The sequence below is a fragment of the Erpetoichthys calabaricus genome, chromosome 5 (assembly GCF_900747795.2).
Source record: "Erpetoichthys calabaricus chromosome 5, fErpCal1.3, whole genome shotgun sequence".
NCBI classification, from domain to species: Eukaryota; Metazoa; Chordata; class Cladistia; order Polypteriformes; family Polypteridae; genus Erpetoichthys; species Erpetoichthys calabaricus.
In genome coordinates, this window is record NC_041398.2 from 43328065 (window position 1) to 43350120 (window position 22056).

Genomic DNA, 22056 nt, shown 5'->3' on the forward strand with positions numbered 1-22056 from the left:
TATACCAGTATTTTAAAGCTGTTATTACTGTTAGTATTTATATGTATAATATTGTATTACAGAAAAAGACACAATATTGTTCACTTCACTAATAGAGGCACTTTACTAAAAAGGCATTGAACAGGATTTATGTTTTTGCACTGGAACTAAAAGGTTTTGAGTACTATAAAATTTCACTGGAGTTGGTATCAAATAGAAAAGTTCTGGTATTGTGACATCTTCCTTTGTAAGTGATGAGTTATATAACTCCACAAACAGAAAAACAACACCAATGAGCACGAGGCACGGTTTTGAGATGGCCTTTTGTGTCAACAGTTCTTTGAAGGCCTTTAATAATCAAGATGGTATCTAATCTGGACAAAGTAGATTATTTCATGAGTGGATGGAGGCAAGTAGAGGTGTATATTTATTTCAGATGAATGAAAGGCGGAGTGGTGGCTCTGAGGCTAAGGATCTGTGCTGGTATCCAGAAGGCTGCCAGTTCGAATCCCCGTCACTGCCAAAAAAAAAAAAAAAAAAAGATCCTACTCTGCTGGGCCCTTGAGCAAGAGCCTTAACCTGTAATTGCTCTAGGGGCGCTGTACAATGGCTGACCCTGCGCTCTGACCCAAAGGAGTATGCGTAAACTAACAAATTCCTAATACAAGAAATTGTATAAGGCGAAATAAAGAACAAAAAAAAAAAAAAAGACTGTAATAAGCACACTTGTAATGCTGTGTACCTAGTACCAGGAGAGACAGGGGAGGATTTATTGGGGAAAAAAAAAGTTTGTGTGTCCAGCAATGACTGTGTTTTGAATAATGCTGAATGACTTGAAATCTTTGCATTCTATTTACAATACTAATAATGGATCACTGTATCCCATTCTAAAGCTATAAAGACTATTTAGCAAAACACTAAAAACACATTTAACCACATTGGGAACCACTGTTTTCTCTTGTCCGCAGATGTTTTTCAAGCTTTGAAACAATTCTCAAATTATAAATTATAAGTGAAGTTACTCTTTTTAAATCATATGATGTGTCATTAAAGAAAACTGCACAGTTACATGCATCAAACGTTCAATCTCAGTACATCTCCTATAATCATTTTCCCTGCTAGCATTTGTCCAACAGAAATACATTCTGTTAGTAGCAAGGGTGGTTTAAAACTGGGAAAAAAATTCACAAATTCAAAGCAGTTACCTAGAAGGAGCTGAACAGTGCAAAGCAATAAAATATTTACAAGAATAAACAAATCATTCTGTCCTAGACTTGTACTTTGTCCAAGGCTTGTTCCTGCACTGTGCCTAATACTAGGCACATAGGGTTATAGGGGCAAAGGCATAATTTCGAAGTGACCCAAAGTGGGCTCAAAAAACAGACTGACAGTTTAAAAAATACAATGAATAGGAAAAAAAAAAGTTGTCAGTAATTTGTACTCGGGGCAATGTATAAAAATAGCAATTTTAAATATGTACTTCTCATGTTTTCTTTCATGTTCAATTCTATCTATCCATCCAACTTTTTCTGAAATGTATTCTTAAAGATGGTTACAAAGTCTAATAATTAAGCTTAAAAAAAAAAAAACCTCATGATGTTTGTGATGTGTAGTTCTTGTCAACTACAATGACATTTCCTCATGATAACTTTGTTATATTCAATTACATAGTCCTAAAATTCAGAAAATTAAAATAATATTACCTTGCAAGTCTTGCTTCTGAGTTATTTTCGTTGCCTATTTGTTTTGAAAATATACTTAATGCATAAGTTTCCCTTTGGGACTAAGAAATCATTTTAATGCTTACATTGGCTTACAGAATTTCAATTTGTATAAGTATAAAATCTTATCTTACAACTTTTGTTTTAACAAGAACACATAATAATGGTTACTTAAAATTACACTTACAAATTAGGTCTGTTAAAATAAATTTCACGAGTTGAATATGATTTGAATGTATTAAAAAATCTTGAATTAATCAAAAAAATACAACTCCTTGTAATCCTGTAAAGTTGACAATCAAACAAAAACTGTCGCTAGATTTATCTTTCACTAGTCAGCATTTGTAAAACTGTGCACATCTATGCAGCGATGCAGATTTTTTTTTTTTTTAATTTGCACATCACATCCAGGAACACACACAACATCCAAATCAATTTTCCTTTCATAATCCCCTTCACCTAACAAAACTGGTCAGCATTTAACCTTCTTGCCACTAAAACTTATCTGAATCGAGGGGATGGCAATTAAAGATTAATTTACATTTTATGTATAGGCGAACTTTGGAGCCACCTTATGCATAAGGAATTGTAAGCACAGTCAAAATTGCTTACTTCACACAATGCATTTTGTTCTGTCTTTTGTGCACAGTGGATCCTTTAGAATTTTTGTGAATAATAAACATGTTCATTGATCCATTTTTATTGCTCACTGTGAAGTCACAGGCTAGAACGTATAATGTCACTGCCAATCTGTACTTCATATAAGCTCATCACTGGTAAGTCTTGAAGTGCTTCACAAATGGATTAATGTTGGTGTGTAATGTTGGTGTTGTTACAATAAGTCAGTGTGTTTCATCATTATTATTATTATTTAGTTGAATTTTTATTCAAAGTAACAAAAAAAATCATGAAACCCAAAAAAATTTGGAGATATTAGTAGGAAACAACAAAGTAACCAAATAACAGAAAACAAGCTTTTAAAATACAGACACTTAGTGCTATAGTTAGTCCCAAGGCTCAATGACACCAGTAGTCTAGGAAAACTACAAACGATTAACAGTTGATAGGATCAGTACAGCTACAGATTTAAGAGGGCAGCAGTAAAATGCAGTAACAAAGTTCCAAGATGGTTTATGAAGAGATATTTGTCTGAGTTCTGCTGTATTTACAAGTGTTTTTTGAAGAAAAAGCACACAAGCTACACCACTTCATATTTTGTGTGACTGGTTTCCCTCCTAGCCTTCCAAAGTCCACCCAAAATTGTAAGTGTAAAACTGACTTAATCACCATCAAAGCTTAGCAAAAAAAGAAGGGAAATGAGTGAGGGGGATTACACCATACAACTGCATTTTTCCCTTTCATTGGCCAATTAATTGAGAGAAAAAAAACACAAAATATGCATATTTTAGCCTCACTCCCCTGAACCAAATAATATGATGATGGTCAATAATTTATTAAATGTTAATAGTGTCCTTGCTATTTGTTGGTACCTCAGGTGTAACTCTGTAATTCTGAATAACTGCCTAGCAGCATGTTGTTTGGGTGCTCTAGGATACAACAAAACCTTCAACAACTTAGTTTATAATTTGTATTTAAGGTAATCTTTAAATATCTAATCAGTATGTTTGTCAACCCCACCATAAGTGAATATCATCAGCATTATGCATAAAAAAAAATGTAGTAAAGGCATACAAGATATAAAAGTGTAAGGTTTATGCTGAGGTTGATTTTTTTTCAATTTAAACTTGGCAAAAATTGGATCTTTCACAATGACAATTAACTCATTTACTGTACATTATCTGTTACGAACTTTCACATCTCCAAGCAGAATGTAGTGTTTTCACATTCTCCATATTTACCAGATCTGTCATCATATGACTTTCTCTGCCATAACCTGAAGATTTGCCTAAAAGGACACAGTTTTGAAATAAATGAAAACAGCCAAGAGCTGTGCCCGATGTACTGATTTATCTCAGAGAAGAACATTCTCCAAGAATGCTATGATGGCTGAAGGTACAAATTTCTTCTGAAGGGAGCTATTTTGATGTAGACTGAATAAACATGTAATTGTTTTACAAAAAAAGTTCTTTACTATCAGTTATATTAATATACTAGTAGTGCTGGGTGGTATACCGGTTCATACCGAAAACCGTTTTTAATTTTTTTTATGATATGGATTTTTCTTGTACCGCAACACCGGTTTAAATTGCCTAAATGACATTCGGAACGTGGCGCAGCAGGAAACTGTTCAAGTGGGGACCTTTTTCACTGCTACACCGCTAAACACAGATTTGTTGCACTAGGGCTCTTTTTCACTGCTACACTACCAAATAGTGGGTGGTAGCATAGGTATGCCGCGCGGTGAAAATGGACAGAGAGCCGAAAAAAAGCAGTCACGTCTGACGCCTGGAGATGCTTTAGTTTTAAAAGGTCAGATGTGTAAATACTGTTTCTATACTACTGGATAATACTGCAAGCCAAGTACTTGTTTTATTTGTTTTCAATACAGTGTAATGTACCTGGGTACTGTGTAATAGTGTGACGACATTTTGACTTTATTCTCGACATTTCCACTTTAATCTTGACGCTTATGATGAGAATAAAGTCGACATGTTGACTTTATTCTCGTAATTTGTCATTAAAGTAGAACATCGTAAACTAAACTTCATCATAAAATGAATATTTAATTTACTAGATTTTCTCAAACCCCGTCATAAGTTATATAGCACATTAAATGCTTTGTGTTAAGTGATTCGTTCAGAGATGAACGCAACTCTGAATGGACGGCATAATTAAACATGTATAACGAAGATATTTTTAAAGTTCTGAACACTCCGTGGGCTAAGTTTATAACTAGTTTTAATTTCACAAAGACGTTTATCGTGTGGTGATTGGTTATGTGGTGAAAGAAAAAGGAAGGATAGGAACTGGGGTTTTGGTAGCCTACGTCAGATAGAGACAGCATGCATGCAATAAAGATAGCCCGCTCAGAAGAATATGCATTGAATTCTGTGTTCGTGTCTCCGACCAGCAGATCACAAACCCAACATTTACACAATATTTAAGTTAAACCTGTGCGATAGCTATTCATACATCCAGTTTTTTGGAGCCTCGTCACACCTGCCATAAAGTTCTCTATAATGAACATACACCTGGGGACCCCTTACTGCGAGGGAGCAGCACTACCGCCTCACTACCGTGCATGTGTAATACCTGCTTTAATGCATTTCATCATGAAAATGATATCAAGTATTTATCTTAGCATTCTAAATTTTCAGAAAGCAGGAATATCATGAAGTGAATGGATTCTGTATGGTGATCACTGTCTTCTCTTAGTGCGGAGGAAGTCAGTTTAAGAAGCGTAGTGACGGGGAACGTAACACAAAGCATTTAATGTGCTGCATTAATTTATGACGGGGTAAATTAAGTAACTGATTAAACATTGATTTTAGGAAGAAGTTTAGTTTACGACATTCTACTTTAATTATGAAGTAAATAAACTATGAGAATAAAGTGGAAATGTCGACTTTAATCTCAACATAAACGGCGAGAATAAAGTGGAAATGTCGACTTTAATCTCGACATAAACGGCGAGAATTCTCAACATAAACGGCGAGAATAAAGTGGAAATGTCGACTTTAATCTCGACATAAACGGCGAGAATAAAGTGGAAATGTTGACTTTGTTCTCGACATATAGTTTGTTTTTTTCTTCCCAGTACAGCTTAGCTTGAAGCAAGGTCCATATTAATGCAGTTTGCCTAAATGATGGTTCAGTTGGTAAAGATGTCATCACCAAATTGCACTTGTTGTATTTTATTTTAATTTGGTGAATACTGTGTAATGCACCTGGGCTTGAAGTCTTGAAATAATAGTGCAACTATCAGTAATAATACTATTATTTATTTTATTGTTATTATTTATTAGTTTAAATATTATGCAGTTTAATGATGATAAAGTTGTTTAAAAAGTCACTTTAACGTGTCAGTGGACAGAGATTGTTAACATTAACAGAAAGTGTAGTTGGTTTACAAAACATATTTACTATTTATTCCTTTTCTAAGACATATTCGGTGCAATACAATTTTTGACAAGCACTTCTGGATATTTCACTAAGTCTAAATGCCTCTTTGTATGGTTGAAAATATGTTGTCAAAATTATAGTTTGTTTTTACAAAATTTGTTCAATAAAAAGGTTCTATATTTTGACTGCATCTGTCATGCAATGTGATACCTTCTCCATTAGTGCCACCCCCTTGAAAACTATCACTTTATGGGGCAATGCAAAACTGTATTAATACTTGTGTGCACATTAAAATGTTTTTTTTGTACAATGTACAATACTCTTGACAGTGGAATAGGTTATTCTTAGCCAGTAATTGCAGTGGAAAATGTGGTTAACATCCACTCATGCATGAGGAAAAAATACCGTGATTTAGAATTTTGGTCATACCGCCCACCCCTATATACTAGTCATTTAGCCCGTTACAATAACGGGCGCTAGAACAGTAGTGCATAAACATTAGTAGGAACAGTCTATATTAAATGGCAAGGGACTTTGACCTCATTCTTTTTGTTGGTCGTATTTTTCTTTCTTTCAGCCTTTCTTTTGTTGATGTTTATTTGCTAAGCTGACCGTTATTCGTGGGCTGCCGCTGTATATTGTGTGTCTTTAATTTTCTGTGACAGTAATACTGTCTCGTACGGCTCTATTCAATAAGGGCGCGCACAAAAAGGCGAGCTTCAAAAGGGCGACCTCAACTGAGCGCAGCGAATAAAGGCGTTCGTAGATAATTTAGTTCAAATGGCTCTGGAATATGTGAAGAGCAACAAAGGTGCAGATCTTTATTTACGCGCACCTTTATTCGCTGCGCCCAATTGAGGTCGCCCTTTTGAGGCTTGCCTTTTTGTGCACGCCCTTACTGAAGGATGCCTGTGCGCGCCCTTATTGAAGGATACTGTCTTGTACATCCGCTGGCTTGTACGTCCGTAATATACCTTTAATTTTCTCTGGCGGTGATACAGGCGTGCGCATTGGTAATATGCCTTTAATCTCCTCTGACAGTAATACTGGCTTGTATGTGGCTGTAATATGCATCACTGTATTGTGTACCTTTAATTTCCTCTCGCAGTAATACTGGTTTGTATTTCCGTAAAACCCCTCTAACTTCCTCTGACAGTAATATCGCGCATCACACCGTGCCCCGCGCATTCGCACTTCACCAGAAGACACCCACACACGGACACCTGGACGCACATAGGGATTTTATATATATATATATAGATACATATATATGGTTGTGGTTTAAAACCTGTCAATGCCAGATACGTATATTATATACATACATATTAAGCATCCTTAATCCAAAATTTCAAAATCTGAAACCTTTTGAGTGCTGACATGACAGCACCTATGTTGCCTCTTTTTTTATTTTCTGCCAAGAGAATATAAACAACATACTGTATGTGCGTATTGCAAACCTACTTATTCATTCTGGTGGTGGGGTTCTGTCTTCCGTGAAGCACTGATTGCCACAAAGCTATGACACAGGGTCAACCACTGTGGTTGGGCTCCCCCGTGAAGCAGCACAGAGCCCCAAAGCATTTTATGGGAATGCATCTAAAGATAAGGAATGGCACTAATCTCTGGGGAACACCACATCTAACATCACACAACAAAACCACCTGTAATTTTCTTCTTCTTTCAGCTGCTCCCGTTAGGGGTTGCCACAGCGGATGATCTTCCATATCTTTCTGTCCTCTGCATCTTGTTCTGTTACACACATCACCTGCATGTCCTCTATCACCACATCCATAAACCTTCGCTTAGGCCTTCCTCGTTTCCTCTTCCCTGGCAGCTCTATCCTTAGCATCCTTCTCCCAATATACCCAGCATCTCTCCTCTGCACATGTCCAAACCAACGCAATCTCGCCTCTCTGATTTTGTCTCCCAAACGTCCAACTTGAGCTGACCCTCTAATGTCCTCATTTCTAATCCTATCCATCCTCGTCACACCCAGAGCAAATCTTAGCATCTTTAACTCTACAACCTCCAGCTCTGTCTCCAGCTTTCTGGTCAGTGCCACCATCTCCAACCCATATAACATAGCTAGTATCACTACTGTCCTGTAGACCTTCCATTTCACTCTTGCTGATACCCGTCTATCACAGATTACACCTGACACTCTTCTCCACCCATTCCACCCTGCCTGCACTCTTTTTCACCTCTCTTCCACAATCCCCATTACTCTATACTGTTGATCCCAAGTATTTAAACTCATCCACCTTCGCCAACTCCACTCCCTGCATCCTCACCATTCTACTGACCTCCCTCTCATTTACACACATGTATTGTGTCTTGTTCCTACTGACCTTCATTCCTCTCCTCTCTAGAGCATACCTCCACCTGCTCCCTACTATCGCTACAGATCACAATGTCATCAGCAAACATCATAGACCATGGGGACTCCTGTCTAATCTCGTATGTCAACCTGTCCATCACCATTGCAAATAAGAAAGGGCGCAGAGCCGATCCCTGATGTAAATCCCACCTACAACTTGAATGCATCTGTTACTCCTACCGCAGACCTCACCACTGTCACACTTCCCTCGTACATATCCTGTACAACTCTGACACTCCTGTCTTCCTCATACAATACCACAGCTCCTCTTGAGGCACCCTGTCATATGCTTTCTCCAGGTCCACAAAGATGCAATGCAACTCCTCCTGGCCTTCTCTAAACTTCTCCATCAACATCCTCAGAGCAAACATTGCATCCGTGGTGCTCTTTCTTGGCATGAAACCATACTGCTGCTCACTAATCACCACCTCACTTCTTAACCTAGCATCCAGTACTCTTTCCCATAACTTCATGCTGTGGCTCATCAATTTTATTCCCCTGTAGTTACTGCAGTCCTGCACATCCCCCTTATTCTTAAATATTGGCACCAGTACACTTCTTCTCCGCTCCTCAGGCATCCTCTCACTTTCCAAGATTCCATTAAACAATCTGGTTAAAAACTCCACTGCCATCTCTCCTAAACACCTCCATGCTTCCATAGGTATGTCATCTGGACCAATGGCCTTTCCATTTTTCATCCTCTTCATAGCTGTCCTTACTTCCTCCTTGCTAATCCGTTGCACTTCCTGATTCACTATCTCCACATCATCCAACCTCTTCTCTCTCTCATTCTCTTCATTCATCATCCTCTCAAAGTACTCTTTCCATCTGCTTAACACACTCTCCTCGCTTGTGATTACGTTTCCATCTTTATCCTTTATCACCCTAACCTGCTGCACATCTTTCCCAGCTCGGTCCCTCTGTCTAGCCAATCAGTACAGGTCCTTTTCTCCCTAACTTAGTGTCCAACCTCTCATACAACTCATCATATGCCTATTTTTTTAGCCTTCGCCACCTCTCTCTTCACCTTGTGCCTTATCTCCTTGTACTCTTGTCTACTTTCTGCATCTCTCTGACTATCCCCACTTCTTCTTTGCCATCTTCTTCCTCTGTATACTCTCCTGTATTTCCTCATTCCACCGCCAGGTTTCCTTTTCCTCCTTCCTCTTTCCAGATGTCACGCCAAGCACCCTTCTTGCTGTCACCCTTACTACATCTGCTGTAGTTTCCCAGCTGTCTGGTAACTCTTCACTGCCACCTAGTGCCTGTCTCACCTCCTCCCTAAACCTTGCAGTCTTCTTTTTTCAGCTTACACCATTTGATCCTTGGCTCTGCCCTCACTCTCATCCTTTTCTTGATCTCCAACGTTATCCTACAGATCACCATCCTATGCTGCTTAACTACACTTTCCCCTGCCACCACTTTGCAGTCTTCAATCTCCTTCAGATCAACTCTTCTGCATAGGATGTAATCTACCTGTGTAACCACCTGATAATAAATTAACTAAATTATTAGGTTTATGTTTGCATATATAACTGTTACTTTCATACTGGCAATTTGGATGTGTACCTAATTATTAAACAATCTACAAACACTGTACTTTGAAATCCCATTAATTTTAATCTGATCACCAGCCTATCCTGTGTTACCTGATCAAAAGCTTTTTGACAATATAGCTAAATACTGTATAATCCCTCTAGACATGTTTTGTTGCTTCTTCAAAGAATTTAAGCACATTTGCAAAACATGATTCCTCTCAAGGAAATCCATGTTGACAGTCTCCTAACACACTCACACTTGACAGATGCTGCTTAATTTTTTTCTTTGATAATCACATCCATAATACACATCAACATCACCAGACTACAGCTACCAGGATAACCCTGATAAGCCCATTTTTTACTAAACTGAGTGACAAATCACAAAGTATATGATTAATAGTGGTGAATATTTTAAATGTCTTGTATACAGTTATTGAAAGATATTTTTTACAGATGCAAAAAATATGTTACCATTTATAAATTAATTTAACAGCAACATATGCATACATGACTTAAAGTGCAGTCATTTTTTTCTCCATCAAAAAGGCAAATTTAAGTTTATGAGTAAATGGTAAGAATGATAGATAAGTAACAGAATTTTCCAAATAAAGCTAGAAAAAAAACACAACAAATTTGGTAGGGAAACTGTTCTTCTGTTCTTCACTCATGACTTACACTCACCAAAAAACATTACCATTCAGCACCAAAACACTGACAGTCTTCCACCAACTGGCACACAAAGACTGAATGTATGGCAGGCTGATGCAGTAGGCATGGAAGTCTTTCACTTCTCATACCTAGTACTTCTGGTTGCCAAACAGAAAGAAAGAATTTAACTACCCTGCAAAATCTAACAGAAGATTGTCACTACACTGGCCCATAACTGCATGTCGCCTACTTCCAGAAAGTCTATCAAATTAATTTTGCAAAACACTGTAAGAAAAATAGCAGGGAAGAAAATTTCACTAAACTCTGGCAACTGTCTTTATCCCAACCTATCTTCTTGGCTTTTTTAGAAGTATGTGGTCAACAGGTACATATACATGTCACTATTTTTAATATATAGAAATTTAGTTATGCATTTTTTATTTTCTATTAAATCTAGAATGCTTTGGGTGATCATTTTTAGGAAGACACCTCATAGAAAGTTAGTCATAAAAAGAGTATGTTAAAAAGCAGGCATGGTATCATATTAATCAGGTGCTGCAAGCAATTTTTAATTAAAAAAAATAAGGAAAAGGAAGGGTCAAGCAAGGTGTGAAATAGAGACACCAAACCACACTGCAAGCAACAGGTACAGGTCATGGCAACATTTAACCTAAAATTTTACTCACCTTGGTTTGTGCTGGCTGTCCTTAGAACCAAACCAAGTTTTATGGGGTGGAGATGGACTTCCATGTTCAGTACTCTTCACAGAATCACTCTTGCTCCCACTACCATGAGAGAACAAATGAAGCTTATTCTTTTTATGCTCCTCCTTTACGCCTTCTTCTGTCTGCTTCTCATTCCCTATGGAAATTATAGGTGTGGCAATCTGCACTGGCTTCCCTTCTGGGTGCCCAAGCAAACTTGCCTCTTTTGCCATTTCCCCTAAATTAATTGGTGACTTGGCATCATTATTCTTTTTTGGCTTCTCCAGGGACCAACGACGACCATCATGATCAGCTTTGTGAGAATCGTCTCCTTTTTTCGGAAGATTCTGAAGTGAGCGAGACAGTGGAGAGGACTTCTGAAGGACTCCCATTGCACCTGGCAGCACTGTGGACTCTGCTGCTGTGTATACATGGCTGCCATTAATGCATAATGAGGACTTGGACAGTGGCTCTCCCTTGGACTTAAGGTTCTGCACTTCTTTGGGCTGTAGAAGAACACCAGTCTGGTTCACCTCGTCACTGAATGCCCTTTTGTGTGTCTGAAGCTTTGGAGAAGACTGGGCTGTATGGACTGTTGGAGACAGAGAGAATAAAGACTTATTGTGTATTAAATAACCAGGAAGCTATGATTAAAAACAAGTAAAGGTGATAAAGAAGAATCACATGTTTGTGAAGCATATTTTTTCCATAAAATATATGCATTCATTTAGGGATTTCAAACTTTATTAAAAACATGAAGAAATTATAAAAATAAAAAAATGCACGATTAAACAAGTAAAACTCATGTAATATTTAATGTCCCAAGAACTGTAAACAATTAACCTGTCGATTCTGTCCATAAACCTGATTCACCATGGTGTGAACTAAGGAGTGCCATTTGATATGCCAGTGTTCTAAATCACAATTATGACATTAGGCAAATAACTATAAACAGACAAACAGAAATTAATAACATAAAAAGCTTGAGAAACTGACATCCAGAGCTACATTTCCAGTAGATAAGTTGCAAATTTTAAGCTCATAAACACACATTTAGAGTTAAAGAAAGTCTCAAATCTGAATGAGCTTTTCTATATGGACTGTTGTGATAGTCTGAGGCAACAGGATAGCTGGATGCTAATGATTTATGTGGTAAGTTAATGTGGCATAAGAGACATAAACAAGAACTGTTGGTGACTGAATTAAAACTTTAACTGGTGCAGCTAGCTGAATACTTAATAGGAATATGAAATAAAAAGGAAGTCTAAACAGTACTTGGTTTAATCAGTTGGAGTTAAGTGGTGAAGGCCTTACATTTTGAGCAAAGAATTCCGGGGCAGATTGATGGTGCTGTGGTTAGTGCTCATCACACCCCTAAAGTCAAGGGTTTAAATCAGTCTTTATATGTGAGTTTATCTCTCATACTCAAGACCTGCGTGTCAAATTAACTGGTGAGTTTAAATTAGCCAAATGTGAATATGCTTGTGTATGTACAAGAATGTGCCTTGAAACTGGAACCACATTCAGAACAGATTCCTGCCAACTGTGTATAAGCTCTAGATCATTGGTCCTCAGCCTGTGGTATGTGAGCAGTCGCAATGTGGTATAAGAAAGAGAACTCAAAAAAAATAATAATAATGGAAATATTGCGAAAATGATAGGTAGCTGGGGTTTAGCAACATAGAAGGCAGGGGTTTTACAAAAAAGGAATGGACTGGCACTCAAAGAATGTTGGTGGTAAGTGGATCTTAAAAGGGTAATTGGTTATACAACTGGTGAACTCCTTCAACTCCACCACTGCGTCTCACGCTGCTCCTGCTGTCAAACTCTCCAACTATCTCTCCAACACTAAGACTAAAAAAAAAAAAAAAAGTCTCACTCTCCTTTCTGCATCCATTATCCAAACTCATCTGAATTCTCCCACTGTTCAATTGGGGTCTGAATTAACATTTCCTTCTTGCTTGCTCCCCACCTCTTTGATCCAATCCTTTCCAGGAGAATGAACACTGGGGAGCCAAAGGGCAAGGCCAATTGATTTTTTTGTAAAGCACAGCAGAGTATCTTAGCAAGCAAGTGCTCTTCTTCTTCCACATTCTGAATGCACAATCGCACAGCTTCTCTCTCCTCCTCTCTCTCAGATCTGCTCCTTCAATACTGCAATATTTTGTTCAGTCTACCATTACGTATTGTGCAGTTTTAGAGACTATTAGACTAATGCACATTGAGGAACAAATATGAATTTAAACAATTATTAATAATAAATAAAAATAAAAATTATTAATAATAAAATAAAAATACCTAACGATGTAATATTAATTAGTGAAACGTTCTGATTTCACACTTGGTCACCAATATTCAGTTACCTCTGTCCTTCCTCAAGAAATAAAAAGGAATAAGTTAAACATAGAAGCAGATCTTTGCTTAAAGTTACTCGAAATACAAACCCTACAGTACCATGAAGCAGGCTCAGCATTCACATTAATTTCTGTATATTTGTTAGTTAATTTTCTTGTTCGTTTTTTCTTTGTTTAATTTTGACCTGAAGTTGTATGTAACTTAACAGTTATTTTTCTCTTTTTTTGGATGTGAATTGATTTGTGACTACATAATGTTTGTATATTTAGAGATTTTTGAATTCGTAGTCCATTTTAAACCACACTACTGTTCACAAATTTTAAAAAATAATTAAAATAACATTTGGTATATATAATAAATCATAAGACACACACCACTCTGTCTTTTTTGGGTAAAAGTTTCTCAGTTTGGCACATGTAGACTCATCCTTGCAAAAACTTTCCAGATCTGTCAAATTATGAGGGCATCTCCTGTGCACAGCTCTCCTCAGGTTATGCCATATATTTTCAATTGGATTAAGATTTGGGCTCTGGCTGGGCCATTCCACAACATTGATCCTTCTTTGATGAAGCCATTGCTTTGTTGATTTTGATGTATTCTTTGGGTCGTCGTCATGCTAAATGAGAAGTTCCTCTTCATCTTTCTAGAAGTTGCTTGAAGGTTTTGTGCCAAAATAGCCCCTGATACTTGGAGCTATTCGTAATTCCATCCATCTTGACTAAAGACCCAGTTCTAGCTGAAGAAAAGCAGCCTCAAAGCATGATGCTAGCTCTACCATGCTTCATTGTGGGTATGCAAGTTTGTTAGAGGATGTGCTGTGTTATTTTTGCGTTAAATGGCATGCGTTAAACATAGCTTTTGGAAATATGGTCAAAAAGTTCAACCTTGGTCTCATCAGAGCGTAATACATTTTGCACATGGTTTTGGGAGACTGGGCATACCTTTTTGCATAGTTTAGCCAAGCTGGGATGGTTTTCTTTGTGAGAAAAGGCTTTCAGGTCCCTACCCTAGAACACAACCCAGACATATGAAGAATGCAACTGATTGTTGTCACATGTAGGGAAAAATCAGTACTTGATAGGAAATCTCGCAACTCCTTTAAAATGGTGTGGGCCTCTTGATGGCCTCTCTGACCTTTTCTCATCAATCCTGGTGGGATGTCCTGATCTTGGTAGAGTCACTGATAAGCCATATTTTCTCCATTTGTTGATGACTTAAATTGATGTCTACTATTTGAGATGAGACTCATTACAATTGATTAATTCTGAACGCAACCACACCCTTGATTATTAAAGGGTGTGCACACTAATGCAACCAAGTTTTTGTATGATTTAGTTTTCCCTTTTATACTAAACAGTTTCTGATTTGTTTTCACCTTCTTTGTACAGATTGCAAATTTGCAATAATGGTAGAATAAGTTCTGATAGGATTTACCTTGGTTTCATTTTTTCATTTCACAAAATCTGTGATTTTGGAAGGAGTGAATACACTTTTTATATCCACTGTAAATCAGTTAACTGATTTGAAAATTAGAGTATTTTGTATTTTTTCCCAGTTACTTCATTCAGAGTAAGTTCATCAAATTTTTGTTTAACAAAACGTTTTGTAACAATAAGTCATGCTTAATAATGACAGGAATAACATAATGCAACTTACACATGTCAGTGTACTATATTAAATGCATGCTTTTTAACACTACTTTACAATCTTATCTGGTTAAAACTGTTGCCCAAACAGGCTTCTGGTGGCACAATAACTTTCACAGACAGGAGATTTCAATTCAAGCGATGCAAAAATGGCATTGATTAATACTCTATTGTTAGTTCTTGGTTTTAGAGAGTCTGTGACTAATTGCAGTTCAAACTTCTTAAACATGACGTTTTTGAAAAACGCACCTGATAGAAAGTTAAAATATTTCTTGATGTCTCAAGGTAAAATTGTTGGCTACATCGGTTCATGATGGAGAGCAGGTCTGGAGCTTTGCAGTAAAACTACAGAGTCAGAGAAATACTGAATAATTATAATGTGCAGATAATGCAGCTGTGAGGTTGTTTTTTAGTGTACATACATAATTCTTTTCCTCTTACATTAATTTCTAGATAAGCAACTTTTTACAATAACGGTTAACTCATCTCCATGAGCAGTGTGCATATGCACACTACTCCCAGCATTTCATTTGTATTGGGAACCTGTTTTGCAGTTTTCTGTTTTAAGATAGATGAATTTATAAATTGGGCAATGCTTTTCAATGGGAGATTTCAAACAACTTTACAGTCTTTCTCAAGATTTTTTTTACAAGATATGTCAAAAAAGCTAAACTTTCTCAATAATTTTTTGAAGAGTATGTGTGCCAAATTCCAATACATTTGGACCATTGATGTTTCATGCAGACAGACGGACATGACAGCCACTGTTGGTGCTTTATGCATTAAATGCAAATACACTTAAACATTCCAAGTCCCAGGGCTTAGGCTAAATGACCCAGACATGAATTAAGTCATCTCAGAAAAGGATAGATGCAGGAATAAACAAAATAAATATTTGTACTCTCAAAGACCTAGTTGGAGGGAGGCACAATACATAATGAAACGAAAAGTAGCCCATCCACACATTCACCTTCCTAACCCGCTTATCAAGGGCAGGGTTGAGTGGCAACTGGAACCTGTCCCAGCAAGCATAGGGTTCAATGCAGAAACAATCCTTGGACAAAGCGCCAGTCCATCACAGTGAGAACATTCACACATACACACACACTCACTGACAAGGGCTAATTTAGCAATGTCAGTTCACCTAACCTGAATGTCTTTGGACTGTCCTCTGAAACAGAAAAAACTATGGCAGCAACATAACAGTTGATCCAAATGAGCACTGATTGGTAAGGGTATTGTTCCACATATCATACTTTTCCTACTGTGAAAAGTGTTAATACACTCTGAAAACTGCTAATGTCACTTTAGTGTAGAACTGGAAAAAGTCAACACATTGGTTTGGTAGGAATACTCAAGTATAGAAGTGGCCACAGTATGCTATGGCATTCAACACGGCTGCTTTAACTGTGGGTACATTACACATGATTCACTTTCATTGTATTTTCCCCTGTCTTGTTAGAAAGAAACAACACAGCATTATACACCAGGCAAGGAGGGGAACAAGCAGGCAAAGGGCCACTAGAGGAAAATGGGACCTGCATAATAGGATCTACTGAACATCTGTTTACAGGACAGCAGAAGGATGTACAAGTATGAGGTCTCTTGCTGTAAAAAAGTTAACAAACTGACGAAATGTACAAAAGAGAAGTGACAGGGAAACTGTGAGGCTGTCTGACCAAGATTACTGGATGCACAGTACCTGTCTAGTAATGTCATAAGGGGTTGTTAGACATTTTATTAGTTAGAGCCATGGATAACATGGATGGTGAGCTATTTGTATCGGAACATTAATTTCTATTTTTTATTCATCACTTTCTTTGCTAAAGTTGTATCAATGTGTATGATAGCTTTGCCAGCAGACTTAACATCACTGGAAGGTTATATAATTCAAAAAAGCAAGACTGTCAATATTCTATTTTGCTCTTTGTACCCAATGAAGGTTTTGTTTATATCTTGTTATTAGAGCAGTGAGAAACATGTGCAGTTCCACATCATATTAACAGAAGGTGCTATAAAGTTATATACATTGATACAAGCATGCATTTTTTTGTAGAAAAGATATTAACAAATGAGCTGAGAATGGGGGTCCTTTCAGACATTTGGACATACAAGGAAAGAATCCAAGATGGCCATCTAAAATGCAGTCCCTTCAGTGGTGAATTCGCTACTAATTTATTAATATACTTGATTATCATCATTTTTTTTTATTTATTATCATTCCTTTACAGTTTTAAGCAATTATTTATAGCTTTGCAAGCTGTGTTACTGCTATACCTCTGGCAAATGCAACTGAGAAAAGATTATTTATTCATTACCGAATTGCCAGTGACCTTTTCACTTTATAAATTTTGTTGGCAGTGTTCATTTTGTGAAAACAAATTGATAAAGTGACATTTTTCTGTCATTGTCATATGAGGAAGCTGACCATATTTGCAAAGCAGTTAAAACATAAGGAAATAAGCCTATGTTTGTAAACTGGATTTATTAGTTCTTTTAATTTAACCCATCTGAAGAAAAAAAATACATACATGGTTTACTGTATGGAAACATATTGTTAAGATTGGCCTTTAACTCTTGCTATAAATCATTGAATCTGTGAATAAATATGTGCATAAGTTGACAAAAGTATAATTTTATATAAAAAATGAATTTTAAATAAAAGTATACTGATTTAAAAGATTCAAGATTTTTTTTTCTGGGAAAATTGCCCATGTGCAAAGTATAGCATTTGACAATACAATAACACTAGGAAAAAAACATTTCCCTTGTAGAAGTGTCACCTGTGCAGCTCTCCAAGCCCTTATCCTTCAACTGGAAGCTACTGTAAAAGAAGGCATCAAACCCCACGACACAACTATACAAACAAAAGCCCCAGGTCCAGATAAACACTTTTATTTGTTGAAATACGTCTCAAATAGGCTTCTTCAGACCACAGCATTATAATTTTTAATTTTATCACTGTTCCTCCTCCCCTTCTCCCCAGACAAGTTTTCTCCCCCTTCTCTCTCAACTCCAAGTTGTCTGGGTGAGGTTCAGATGCTTCTTTTATGCCAGATCTGAAAGTATTACAATGTCACAATATTGTACATAGGATAACACTTCCAGATATGGCAGAACCATCTTAAATCATGGAAGCCTCCTCACTGCAACTGCCAAGAAATAGAGCAGGGCTACCCACTGGAACTACAACTTCTATGCAGCACTGCAAATGTTCACATGGAAGATCCACCAGAGGAACAGTACCATCCACTGTGTTATGGAAGCAGTTCCACCTTTCCATTATAATATTATCCTGACCCAGAAAAGGAACACCAATCCATCCATGGGAACCATCCATTATGATGGGCTCCCAACTGAGGAACCATCCATCCCAGTTAGGATGCTAGCCAATCCATTTCCTCCATTACACCCTTTATACCAGAATTTCTGAAATACAGTGGAACCTCGAGATACGATCACCTCTGTATACGAGAAATTCAAAATACGAGGAAAGTATGAGCGAAAAATTCAGATCTAAATACGAGCATTGGCTCGCGTAACGAGCCACGAGCCAGGCTGTGGGTATAGCTCGCGGCTTAGCAAGGGGGCGTGGTAGCAGTTGCGAGCCGCGATCTGCGGTGTCTGCGTTTCTCACTTAAGTGCACAGGTGGGAAACTGCCCACATCCATGATTGTTCCTGTGGCTGATGGGCTGCAGCTGCCATGTCCTCCCCGCATATATAGAGAAGCGCGAGCCGGTTAAGGGGGAGAAAAAGTAAAAGAGAGGGAGAGAGAGAGAGAGAGAGAGAGAGAGAGAGAGAGAGAGAGCAGGCAGGCAGGCAAGTGAGTGAGTGAGTGCAGGCTCGCGTGTAGCTGAACAGTGAGCTGAACAGGCGAGCCAAACAGCTGAAGCAGGACGGTGTAGAGAAGGTCAGCTGCATTAAGAGTGTCTCGCCTGTTGCAGAGCCCGCAGGTGAGACGCTAACAGAGAAGAAGCACCGGGGATTGTCATCTGTTTTTTAAAGACGGCATTCCTTTTGACGTTTTAACCTCGTGTTAAAGGATTGTTATTCTTGTGTATTTTAAACCTCCACTTCACAACTGTTTTAAGGATTATTTATTTAAAGATTTATTGAATGCTCTACTGCACTTTGGACACCTGTTTTGATTCTTTTAATAATCAGTTATATTATTTACCAGTGTTATTTATTAAAGGTAGACTACAGTATATATAATTTATCAGTGTTATTTGTTAGGAAAATTGATTTTTATGTTAATATATTTGGGGTGCAGAACGGATTAACTGGATTTCCATTATTTTCAATGGGGAAGTTTGTTCTAGATACGAGAAATTCGCTATACAAGCTCAGTGCTGGAACGAATTAAACTCGTATCTAGAGGTTCCACTGTATACATTTACTGCCACATTTGCAGTTAATGAATTTTAATCATTTTGCTTTACTACTATACATACTGCAAACTTAAAAATATTAAATAATTTTACATGCAGTAATAATTGCACATTCCATCATTATTACTGGATAATAATAATAATAATACATTTTGTTTATATAGCGCCTTTCCCATGCTCAAGGCGCTTCACAGAGTCTTAGAAAAAACAACAGGGTATATGTAACATTGAATACAAATGTTTTCCTGAATAGAACAATGAAACAGATAAAGCATTAAATAGAATAAATAAAAATAAACCAGAGTAAAATACTAAATTCAATACTAAAAGAAAAACCTAACAAATAACCTAATTTGTGATATAACAGACACACAAATTATCCTGAGCACCTGGACAGAGAAGTGAACTGAAAGAAAGGGCAGAATGTTAAGTTAAGTTAAAAGCCTTCCTAAACAGATGAGTTTTAAGTTGTTTTTCAAAAGAATGAATTGAGTCAGCTGATCTAATTAATTTCGGGATGTCATTCCAAAGTCAGGGTGCTATGGAGCTGAAGGTCCTGTCACCTATAGAGTGCAGGTTAGTGTGAGGCACAACAAGATTACCAGAATCAGAGACCTTAGTTGGCAAACAGAAGAATAGTGATTTAGAAGGTCACTGATGTAGTCCGGTGCAAGGCCATTTAAAGCTTTGTAGGTTATTAACAGAATTTTATATTCAATCCTGTAAGACACAGGGAGCCAGTGAAGGCGAAGCAGGATGGGTGTGATGTGCTCACTGTTGCTGGTTCGAGTAAGGACAAGTTTCTCAGCATTAGAAAAGGAGAGGAATGAGCGAACACGGGAAATGTTACGGAGGTGAAAGTAAGAAAGATTCTTAATGTGGTTTATGTGGGCGGAATAAGAAAGGGAGGAATCAAAAATACTTCACCTTGGATATGTTTACCCTTCAGTTCAGTTCCTTGGTCCATTAGAGGGTTGCAGAGTATTAAAGTCAACTTCAGAAGCATTAGTAGCAAAGCAGGGGGCTTCTGCATGTATTTTTTTTATTATTTTGAACATGGCTTGTTGGACATATTCAGGAAACATAAATAAACTGGTCCGGTCATAGAACTGACAGTGGTACACTCCACTGAAGAAACAAATTACTGCGGCCATAACAAACACATGGGTAACAAGTTGACACAGTGTCAAGTTTCTTATACCCTTGTACAAATTAATTGAAACAGACTCTGAAAACAACAAAAATCAGTCTTGCTCATTTTTTATTCTGAATAATATTCAAATGCTCACATCAGTGTATGATATGACCTCCTTGACTCTTGAGAAGTATCTGGTTGCGATTTGGCATAGAATCCACCAATTTTGTACATTCTTGGATGATCTTACAAAAGCAGGCATAAGTACGGCAAACTGAGTTGCATCCCATAAAGATAAGTACATTCCAGTGCTAGGCAGACAAATTCCTCTAGACATCTTCATCAGTATTGCAAGCCTACATGCTACGCAGTGCTTGTAATAATCTGGTCTCTATACAATGTAGGTCAGTGAAAGAATCTGCATACAAGATAAAAAGGGGAAGGGGGGAAAATGGCTGACACGTACTATGTGTACTTATGAATTATTCAGTATAAAGTACATTTGGACTTGCAAATGAATACTTAGCGGGAACACTCCACTGACTGATTCAGAACATAGTCAGTTACCAAAGCTGATATATCTTTAAAGACTACAACAGAAATTAAATTTCTGTTTTTTAACAAATTCAGAATAACTAAGGTTGTTTATTATAAACCTTACCACTGGGAATCCTTCCATTCTAAGGCTGTCGTCTTCAGTTATTTTTTGGAACCTGATTCACAATCTAGGAATCTGTTGTTGCTATTTTCAAATGATGGCCATCCAGTAAGCCTACATTATTGTTTCAATTCAGTTCATTCAAAGACAATGTTGATGAGGATCTCAAGTCTTTAAAAGTTTGGACCCTAAAATAAAGCAGTTCACATTCAATAAACGTCTTACCAGAGGTGGGTAGTAACGAGTTACATTTACTCCATTACATTTACTTGAATAACTTTAAAAAAAAATTGTACTTCTAAGAGTAGTTTTACTGCACCATACTTTTTACTTTTACTTGAGTACATTTGTGAAGAAGAAACGCTACTCTTACTCCGCTACATTGGGCAACACTCGAATCGTTACTTTTTTTCCATTAGATACACTATATTTTTGCCAGAGAGAAGCCGCCAGTGGATCTACTGCATGACTGTTTCTCCAGACATAGCAATAATAATCACAAGACTCCGTTTCACCAATCAGACGTAGCAACAATAATCACAAGACTCTGTTTCACCAATCAGATGTAGCAACAATAATCACATAGCTCCGTTTCACAAATCAAGACGTAGCCATGCAGTCACATGACCACACACAAACTGTGGCAGCATAGCGGCACAAACCCCTCACAGACAGTGGACAGGAAAAGAAAGAATACAAGTGGAACCTCGGTTTGCGAGCATAATTCGTTCCGGAAACATGCTCGCAATCCAAAGCACTCGTATATCAAAGCGAATTTCCCCATAAGAAATAATAGAAACTCAGATGATTCTTTCAACAATCCAAAACTGTTCATATAAAAATGATTAATACAAAATATAAAGAAAAAATACATAAA

General features: G+C 37.3%; 1 protein-coding gene across 1 annotated transcript in view; it reads right to left on the reverse strand.

Annotated features, from left to right (window-relative positions):
* The window catches only part of rab11fip5a (RAB11 family interacting protein 5a (class I)), a 149605-nt gene that overhangs the window by 73975 nt on the left and 53574 nt on the right, over positions 1-22056 (reverse strand). The window contains exon 3 of the mRNA XM_028801476.2: positions 10976-11585. Within this exon, the coding sequence (XP_028657309.1) occupies positions 10976-11585 (610 nt within the window). The remainder of the gene's footprint in view (positions 1-10975; positions 11586-22056) is intronic.